Source organism: Scardinius erythrophthalmus, assembly GCF_964197995.2.
Source record: "Scardinius erythrophthalmus genome assembly, chromosome: 14".
NCBI classification, from domain to species: domain Eukaryota; kingdom Metazoa; phylum Chordata; class Actinopteri; order Cypriniformes; family Leuciscidae; genus Scardinius; species Scardinius erythrophthalmus.
The window spans coordinates 20,501,706-20,511,918 of record NC_138234.1 but is presented as its reverse complement, the minus strand read 5'-3'; the positions used below and the strand labels follow the sequence as shown (position 1 = coordinate 20,511,918).

Sequence of the window (10,213 nt, the reverse complement as noted above, 5' to 3'; positions counted from 1 at the left end):
CAATTAAAAAGACATACATTTAGCTCAAAGACATATTTTTATATATATTTTGACACATTTACAGTACAGTTCATTTCATTGATGTACATCACATTATTTTTCATAAAAAAGTATAAAATGTTGTAGCAGTTTGTATGATGTAGTAGACAGATTAAATGTCAGTTGCAGTAGGCCTTTTTTGGAATATTTTTTCCTGCTTATGAATGTCGATTACCTATATAAAGTGCAAAAGAGGAATAATTTAACTTCTACCAATAATAAAATACATTCAACACACAGTAGATGCTTCATTTGTTTTCATTTCATTATGATTTTTTTTTTTTTTTTGATTAACTTACTGCAGTTGATTTATTTGGACTAAAAGGTGCCTTCTGGATGTAATTGTTTCTTTTGCTCAAACAACATACTAAACATTCAATATTTCAAGTGATAGTGTAAATTTTCCTCAGTGGAAACGTACCATCGAAAAATTATCCGTGTTTACGGACAATTTAGTCAAAATACCAACATTGTTTAGACTAGTTACACTAGTTACATTAGCGATATTTTGCAGGTACAACGTTTTGTTATTTATTGCTAAAGGTATAGCGATGTATGAAGCACATATCACAGAAGTCACTATCAAAACAAGCATCTTTCTGTTTATTAAGGCGGTGAATTCACGTGACCAACTTGAACGAAATGCGTGGAAATATTTCGCCTCCACGCGACATTCCCAGTCACGTGGATTCCTACTAAAATTGCAGGATTTCTTCCGTGAAAACTCGCCGAAAAAACGGTAAATGTGACTTCACCTTTAACATGAAACTTGTAGAATATAATTTATAACAAACACTTAATTTTGAATACAGATAGATAAGTAATGTAATGCAATGTAGGCCTATTCTTGGACAGTGATTGTAGCCAGAAGAATCAACATGACATATAATGATAAACTGAATTAACTAATGACCATTCAAATATAAATCCACTGCTATTCAATTAAATCAATCACAATTCAAGGCTTTTTAAGCCTATTCCATATGATAGTACAAAAGTCCACAATCCATTTGCATGAATCACATTCATAGCAATACATTATTCAATACAGTGCAGTTGCAGTCTTAATAAATAACATCTGTATAAATACATTTGTTGAAGTGCTTCATCAAAATCTCTTTCAAATCGTTTCATTGGCTCTTCAATTTAGGCCTGTGTTGAAACAAAGAAAATGGCAGTTATTAGAATTATTTTAGATTAAATGTGAGGATATTAATTATAGTAGCCTATGCTATTCTCACCTTTTAGATAAAGACCTCCATGGTTCCCTGCATTTCACAAATACAACTTCTTGAACTGAACTTCCTGTTTGGTGATCTTTTAAACACAACACAATTCTAAGAAAAAATGAAAGCTGTTAGATACTTAAAAATATGTGAATATCACTGCGTTAGATGAAACATCACATCATGTGGCATTAAATGTAAAGAAAGCAAACTTTTCAGCCAAAACATTTCACAAAGTTGAATTTTGTTCGGTTTGAAATTATATTACTAGATATGTTCAAAATGAAGACATATTGTGACATTTTCTGGTTGCGAAATGTTAGTGGTTCATAGTTAATGTGATGAATTACACCTGGAGTTACTCTGTTTGAACACCTGTGTGAACTTGAGGAAAACTAACTTCCTTGAGACCAATTCATTCAAATCATTGAGCAAAAGAGGCTCAGAAATGTGAATTTTAAGTGTCTGAAAGCTTTTTAGGTTCATTATATCTAGCAAGACTGGTAGGAACATACTTTTTTTGTGTCTCCCCAGCTCTGACTCGGACTTTATGGATCTGTACGTCAAAATTTGTGGAATCTCCATACCACCACGAGGAGAACAGAGTGAGTAAAGAGGAAGTGGACTCCTCCCATTTAAACTTCAGCATCAGAAGATCTCCAATGTCCTTCTCGGTTATAACGAGGAATGAATGAGTCTTATCGGTGGCGATCTTCTCCTGTCTGCTTGTTGAAATAATTTAAAGATAGTTAGCAGTGACATTTGACTGGTATGAACACAATATAGCCATCTTTAGAAGATATAAGTATTGATTACTCACACATTCAACTTGAGATCTTCTGCTTCACCACTGGTACCGTAAAGTGAGACTGTCAGGACTGGTTCCGTCTCTAAATGATTTATTTTTCCAAGGAAGTTGATTTTCAGCTGATAGTGAAAAACTAAGAAATAAAAAATGACCAGATGTTGTAGCACCCACAACCAGGGTTTTTATTTTTATTTTAAGTGCCCCTAATATGCTATTTTAAAGGTTCCTTATTTTGTCTTGGACAACTCCTACCATATGTTTACATGAATCCAAGGTCAAAAATCATTTTCTTTTGCACATGTCAGAAACAAAACACCAATTACCCTATCTGAATTTAAGCACCGGATCTTTCTCAGCGCTTGTATACACAGTAATACGAACTGTAATAATGGCGCCGGTTTTACTGTGTCAATTCAAGTGCGAATCCTCATCCTTTGGAAGTGAATGCAAAGTGTACTTGCTTTTGCAGAGCGTAAAACCACATCTCGACATGTCAACAACACAAACCAAAATCTTTCAGGTCTCTGCTGAGGGTGGAGCAAAATAGACGTTGCTCGCAGGCAGCAAATGAAGACCATAGGCTGGCATTATGCAAATGTGTTACAGGCCTAACAATGTATTACAAATGTGTTACAAACCTACGTACATTTGCTACGTACATTTGTTACGCAGTGTTACAGGTTTGTAACTCGCATGCTGTTACAAACCTACATAGGACTGTAACACATTTGCAGTGTTACAGGTTTGTAACTTACATCCTGTTACAAACATACATAGGTTTGTAACACATTTGCTGTGTTACCTGTTTGTAACTCACATCCTGTTACAAACCCGACATAAGTTTGTAACACATTTGCAGTGTTACAGGTTTGTAACTCACATCCTGTTACAAACCTGACATAAGTTTGTAACACATTTGCAGTGTTACAGGTTTGTAACTCACATCCTGTTACAAACCCGACATAAGTTTGTAACACATTTGCAGTGTTACAGGTTTGTAACTCACATCCTGTTACAAACCTGACATAAGTTTGTAACACATTTGCAGTGTTACAGGTTTGTAACTCACATCCTGTTACAAACCTACATAAGATTAAGACCTACATAGGTTTGTAACACATTTGCAGTGTTACAGGTTTGTAACTTACATCCTGTTACAAACATACATAGGTTTGTAACACATTTGCTGTGTTACCTGTTTGTAACTCACATCCTGTTACAAACCCGACATAAGTTTGTAACACATCTGCAGTGTTACAGGTTTGTAACTCACATCCTGTTACAAACCTACATAAGATTAAGACCTACATAGGTTTGTAACACATTTGCAGTGTTACAGGTTTGTAACTTGCACCCTGTTACAAACCTACATAGGCTTTATTACATAGGTTTGTAACACATTTGCACTGGAATAACTGACAACTCGTTTCAGGCAGTTCACAATTGGTCTTTCTTTCGTGCACTTTGATTTTGTTTACTTTTTTTGCAGACCTTTTACATTCACAAACAGCTTTATTACACTCTACATGAACGGTAATATCAGAAAAAGCATAATTGGGGCACTTTAACTAAAACTAAAACCATAAAAAAAACATTCATTACTTGAATTAAAATATTTACTCAAATGAAATATAAACTTATTTTGTATTTCATCTAGTTGCCATCGCAACATTTCTTATTTTCGTTTAGTTTAAGTTGAAGTACTAGAATAACTAAAACTAAATCAACTAACGCTTAATAAAAACTATAGACATTTAAAAAAAAAAAAAAAATTCTTTGAAAAAAAAATCTTGACACTGACCTCTGAATGGCATGGAGCCTCGTGTCCTGGTGAACATCTTAACGCTTCGTGCCTTGCGGACTTTGCTGACTTTGTAGCCCACAGTGTTGCAGCGGTTCTTGCGACACTGGAGGCACATGCCGCGGTCGAACATGTCATTGCTCCCGCAGCTGTACGCCCTGCTAGCTTCTTCTTCGTTCAGGAGGGAGTCGATGTACAGGTGGATGGACCTCTCGTGCTCGCATCTGATGGCATTATTCATTGCTAAGGGCATTAATGAAACTAATATGATTTTGAACTTTACTGTCACACAAGTAAATATCTTGCTCCTTAGCAGAGATAAATGATTCCATTGTCGAAAGGTTGCATCAGTTGTAGCAAAGGATTGTTGTAAGTTGCGAAAACAGATTAGAAAGCCAGATTATGAAATATGTGATTATGAAACGCTGTCACAACCTCTTGATATATAACTAATCTCTTTCCATCTTTGGGAAAGTTACAAATAACAGTAATTTCTAGAAAGGAATTGCTACGATAAATCAGCAGTTATTATTACCGGTAATTAAAAATTGAATTCTTAATAAATATATATATATATATACATATATATATAATTTATATTAAATTGTAGTCTTTTACATAATTTGTGTGTATAAATATTTTTAATTTTGTGTTATTAGGATTTATGGCCAGCATTAATTATTAATTAGAAATAAGATAAATTATTTTAAATAAATTTTACTTTATTATGTGAATTTTAATTTTAATTGTATTATATCAATTGTTCTATTTTTAAGAATTTTTATATAAAAATATACCATATCATTTTTTATATTTAATTTTTAAATAAATATATTTTTATATGTCAAATTGCTACAATGCTACAATCAACAACCAATAGCCCCAAGTGCATGTATGCTTACTCTTCCTTTATTTTTCAATCAATTTTGGTTAAATATTTAGGTAAATTGTAATCATATATTTAGATATCCCAGGTCAAAGTATTTACCAAGTATTCCATAACTAGCAATTTTCTCCAGAGCTCCTCTCAAATTGCAGCCAGGCTGGAAGCTTCCTCCATTGGGGTATATATCTACATGGCCGACCGGCTGCTCGATACCGATACTGAGACCCAGGGAACCTCGGGTGAATGTGTGGAGGACATCTACAAAATGGGCATCATCTGGGGACAGCCGTCTGTGGGCGTGGACCCCTTCAAAGTCCGGCCCAGCAGGGTCTAGACCTGCAAAAACACCAAATTGTTGTCCATGTACAGTGCATTTAAGACATTTTTTAAGATTTATTTCCAAAAGAAAGTCAGTGAACCTACCTGTGATTCTTCCAACTTTGTTCGTTGCATGACTTCCTGCAAAACCCGCAACGTGGGCGCCAAGACTGTAGCCAATGAGGTGCAACTTCTCCAGAGGAATGTTGATAGTCTCCTTATGAATCAAGTATGAACACAACAATACAAATTAGCAACTTGCACAACATGAGAATGATTATTTGCCTTATTTGATTTGCTGACACAAACCTCCAGCCAGTCTATGAAGAGTCCGATCTCTTGTCCCACCATCTTCGTGTTTTGTGCTGCCACCGCATAATGGTTCTGCGCCGCGTCCAACCAGTCCACGACAATGACGTTAGCGTTTTTCTCCCTGTCATAAAGGGCAGCAACCAGTTTCTCAACCCAGCTCTCGAATAATCCGCTTACCTAAAGGGAAAGAGCTAAATTAACACTAACATATATGGGATGAGTTGAAAAAGAATCAGAATCAATTGAAAAATTCATTAAATGTATGTAGGAGTGTTGAGGTACCGTCCACCCGTGAATGACTAGAAAGGTTTTCGAAGTGTTGTTGAAGTCACAGCTGTTGAGGGTCTCTGGTTTGCCACGTACAATGTAACACACATCATCATCTGGTTGGGACGGGTTTCTCAGAGAAAACTTGACATTGGCTTTGTTGACATCTGACAGGTCCCTTAGATCCTCCAGGAAATTACCTATGTAACGGTAATAGCCATTTAAAAAAAAATAAGTATTTTTTATTTATTTAAAGAAATAGGGCTAGGCTACATCAAATAATGAAATATTACAAAAGTAAAATTAAAAATATAATATAAAAAATATATTTTTTATTTATAATTATAAAAAAATCAATATATAATTATAAAATGAAAAATATTTAATAATATAATTTTTAAAAAAATCAATATATAAAAATAAAAACAAACTATACTTCAAAATGAAACTATATACATTTTTGAATTTGAATAGAATGCATTAGTAGTTGGCAATGTCATTTAAATTGTAATGAAAAGAAAAAGAAAAATTATGTAATAAAAATCTGACATAAAAGTACAATTTTAAATATTTATGCTTCAGTTGTAACATACTTAGCATGCTTTAAACAGCTACAAAAGATATAGCTACAGTAAATATTTCCATAGTTGACATACAAGGTGGGTGGAGCCATAATATCTAAATTACTATACACTATTATCACACCTTTAATCGATGCGATATCAGATTGCAATTTAAAGATAACATAGTGATTGAATTTGAAACGTAGCCTATACTTACAAGAAATCATTGCATAAAACAGCATAAAACGTCAGCTAACATCTGGTCGTCTCGAAGAAATGTCAAGTAAATGGACCAGCGTCTTCTACATGCTAATTCATAGATTTAAAACCTCAGACAGATGCCGGAAATTAAACATGTCGCAGTAAAAACACAGGATTAGCGGTAGGATTTGAAAACGCAGACATTAAAAACGAAAGAATCGCACCGCGTCCAAATAAAATAACCCCTCAGGTTACCCGAATCCCTTTCTCACGGAGCAAGCATCAACAACAAACATCTTACCAAAGACTCCGTTGGAGAAGTTATCTTCCTCCAGAGCAGCGACGAACAGACCAGTGAAGCTTAATAATACGAGCCACGAAACGCACTGGAATGAGAAAATGTTCATGTCTTTTCTGCCTAAACTTTGTGCACTTGTGACCTTCGCCAATTCCTATCGCGCGCGAAGGCTGCTTCACGGAGTCCTGGTGCTGTTTGAAAACCTGACTAATGAAATCCGAGCCTCAGACTTCAGTTAAGTTCCTAAATAGCACTACTAACTAAGAGCACAATTTGTCTCAGCCCACAGGCGGGGTAATACAGTCACACGTTTGTTGTTAGACTGGAGCTGTCGATGTCTCACGAGGTTTCTTTACCATAATAATACATGCAGTTGTCACCTTGGACTATCTATCTATCTATCTATCTATCTATCTATCTATCTATCTATCTATCTATCTATCTATCTATCTATCTATCTATCTATCTATCTATCGATCTATCTATCGATCTATCTATCTATCTATCTATCTATCTATCTATCTATCTATCTATCTATCTATCTATCTATCTATCTATCTATCTATCTATCTATCTATCTATCTATCTATCTATCTATCTATCTATCTATCTATCTAGCTGAAAATTCAGCTTTGCCATCAGAGGAAAAATACATTTAAAAAATATTTCACAATATTTCTATTTTTACTGTATTTTTGATCAAATAAATGCATCCTTGGCTAGCATTAGAGACTTCTTTCATTAAAAAAAACACACACACAAAAAACACTTAATTCTTCCAAACAACCAGTGTATCCTATTAGCGGGAAAAGGGCCAAGAAACTAGTAGTTTGTATATGCTTAGGTTGAATAACTAAATGGGTCAGACAGGTTTTAGACAACTTAAAACTGACATTTTGTGGCAACAATCTGTTATGTCATGAATATTGACAATGACATAACAGGTTATGTCAATATTCATGCAAAATGTTATGGAGGAGAGTTAGCAAAGAACAAAAAAACCCAAAAAACTGATACCTTTTACTTAAAATGTTCTTTTTCCTTGTCATTCGAGACAGTAAAGATTTATAACTCAGTACCCTAAATGCTCTTTGCACGCATTGTGTCATAGTCATACCATAACATTTGGACCCTGCCAAAACTCTCAGTGACAACTGCGCTGTGGTCATTCCTTCCGTTTGTAATGACGTAACAAGGACCAGGCACCGTTCGACTCTATCCTCCAAAATATTCTTCAAGAACAAAATCATAACTAATGACCTGTCACATGCTCTTTAGCAGATGGAAACGATTCTAGAAATCATTGTCCAACATACAAGAACTCAGAGGAGGTCGAATATGATTTCTCAGAGGAATTCGAGTGTGATAAGCCAAGATCAATTTAAATCTCCATATCTAAAATTTGTATCCCTATATGCGTGATACGTTGCCAAAAATTCAATTTCTCAACAGTCTCCTTGCAGAAGGTTCTGGCTAATGAAAGAAACGGAATGTTGCATTTTCATTCCAAGAACTCCATTCCATGAAAAGGGGTGGGTATCTTGAAAAACAAGCTCCTTGTGTTTTGATTAGAGGTTACTACACGCGAGTCGCTCTCTCACTAAACAATGTGAGCCATTTGAGTGTTTTACACACACTTGGTGTTATTTGAATGGATGACGCTCCATTTTCATCTTATAAGAATGGAGCTAGCGTAAACACTGGCATGTAGTTTTTATTAGATTAGATTTAAACAACATCTTCTATAGAGATTGAGGCGTTGCCAAAAAAAGTCAAACTTTCCCAGATTTCTGTTGATTCTGTGAAATTAACAGCCAATTTCAAAATCGTTTTAATGTGTTTGAGACATAAAATATCCAAAACACTCATTTAAAATGAGATTTAGTGTCACTTTTACAGTTTTTGAATTCGCTTTGGTACTATTTTCACAAGTAAGGTGTACATTTTCAAAACTCTTAGCCCAAACTGATCACACTTGTAACACAGTCATCCTTTCAAAACCTGATCCCATGCTTTCATTACAGCTATACATATTTCAATCCATATAATCAATGTTTCAAACACATGATTATTGTAATATGTAATGAGAACATTAGGTTTAATCCCAGAAACACAACAGTATAGGCTTATATACTGTTTCTTATTTATATGTATCATTTAATTCAACAGCAAACAATGCAAGATACATGTTTCAAATCACCATTTTTACTTAAATAATTACAGTAATACAGGCTACGGTCGCCACATTAGAAAATACACCGAAATATGTTACCGTACCTACCTGATGTAACTGAATCCATAATGTTTGTAATATTATCTATCTAGTGTGTTATCAAAAGGTGTGATGAAATTATGAAACTGCCATGAAGTTTTGTGCTAGAAAAGAGTTTTCGGGCAATACAGTAAATGTTCTCACTGTTCCATATGACTGAATCTATAACCTTTATAAGGGTGAGTTACAGTAATGTGGCAGTCTCTACCATGGTAATCTGTTTACAGTATCACATGGCATACATACTGTAATGTAAAATTTGATGCCATCTGTCTCCTGTCTTCTGATGCATCTTTGATTTGTCTATACATTGATAGACAAATGTATTAAACTGAAAAAGTTTGATAGTAAGAGCTTTATGAAAAGCAGTTACTGTGAATGAAACATTGATATAGATGGAACATTTATTTTGTGTTGTGAAATGGATACTTTGTGATTTTGTGTATTGTACTAACGGTTGAAAACATGCTGAAATGTTTGTAAAAAGTGCACTTTTGATGATCTGTGATATTAGTACTAAGAGTTTTGAAAATGTACACCTTGCTTGTGAAAATAAAAAAATAAAATAAAAAAGAAGCATTTTAGCGCAATTTAAAGGGATATTTCACCCAAAAATGAAAATTCTGTCATTAATTACTCCCCCTCATGTCGTTCCAAACCCGTAAGACTTTCGTTCATCTTCAGAACACATATGAAGATATGTTTATGAAATCTGAGAGCTTTCGGTCCCTCCAATGACAGCTACGCAACTACCTCTTTCAAGCCCCAGAAAGGTTGTAAAAACATCATTAAAGTAATCCTCAATTTTATGAAGCTATGAGAGCGCTTTGTTTGTGCAAAAAACACAACATCTACCAAGTTTTATTACAAAATATTAATCTCTGACGCGCGTTTACGCAACAACGTCTACTCTCGCATCAACAATTTTTTAAATTAAGGTTAAACCACTGGAGTCGGATGTCTTTACTACCTTTCTGGGACTTGAAATTGGTAGTTGCGTAGGCTGTCAATGACAGCCAGAAAGCTCTCAGATTTCTTTAAAAAGATCTTAATTTATGTTCCGAAAATGAACAGAAGTCTTACGGTTTTGGAACGACATGAGGCCGAGTAATTAATGACAGAATTTTCATTTATGGGTGAACTAACTTTTTAATACAGACATGGCATTTGTACATAAAATAAAGACGGTGGCGTTTTAAATGAAAAATCTTAAGTGATCACA

General features: G+C 34.5%; 1 protein-coding gene across 1 annotated transcript; it reads right to left on the bottom strand.

The window, feature by feature from the left end:
* Positions 1–18: 18 nt before the first annotated feature.
* Positions 19–6,999, bottom strand: lpl2a (lipoprotein lipase 2 a). Its single transcript, XM_081384006.1, has 10 exons — positions 6,723–6,999; positions 5,673–5,857; positions 5,388–5,567; positions 5,184–5,295; positions 4,863–5,096; positions 3,875–4,117; positions 2,086–2,206; positions 1,781–1,987; positions 1,281–1,376; positions 19–1,191 (listed from the first exon to the last, which is right to left on the bottom strand). The coding sequence occupies exons 1-10, from the start codon at positions 6,826–6,828 to the stop codon at positions 1,170–1,172; spliced, it is 1,506 nt and encodes a 501-aa protein (XP_081240132.1). The 5' UTR covers positions 6,829–6,999; the 3' UTR covers positions 19–1,169.
* Positions 7,000–10,213: the final 3,214 nt, after the last annotated feature.

Coding starts and splice junctions, on each gene's coding strand:
- lpl2a (XM_081384006.1), bottom strand. CDS start 6,828: ATGAACATTTTCTCATTCCAGTGCGTTTCGTGGCTCGTATTATTAAGC. Junction 5,296..5,387: donor TCTTCATAGACTGGCTGGAG/GTTTGTGTCAGC, acceptor TTGATTCATAAG/GAGACTATCAACATTCCTCT. Junction 4,118..4,862: donor TGCTAGTTATGGAATACTTG/GTAAATACTTTG, acceptor TAATGCCCTTAG/CAATGAATAATGCCATCAGA.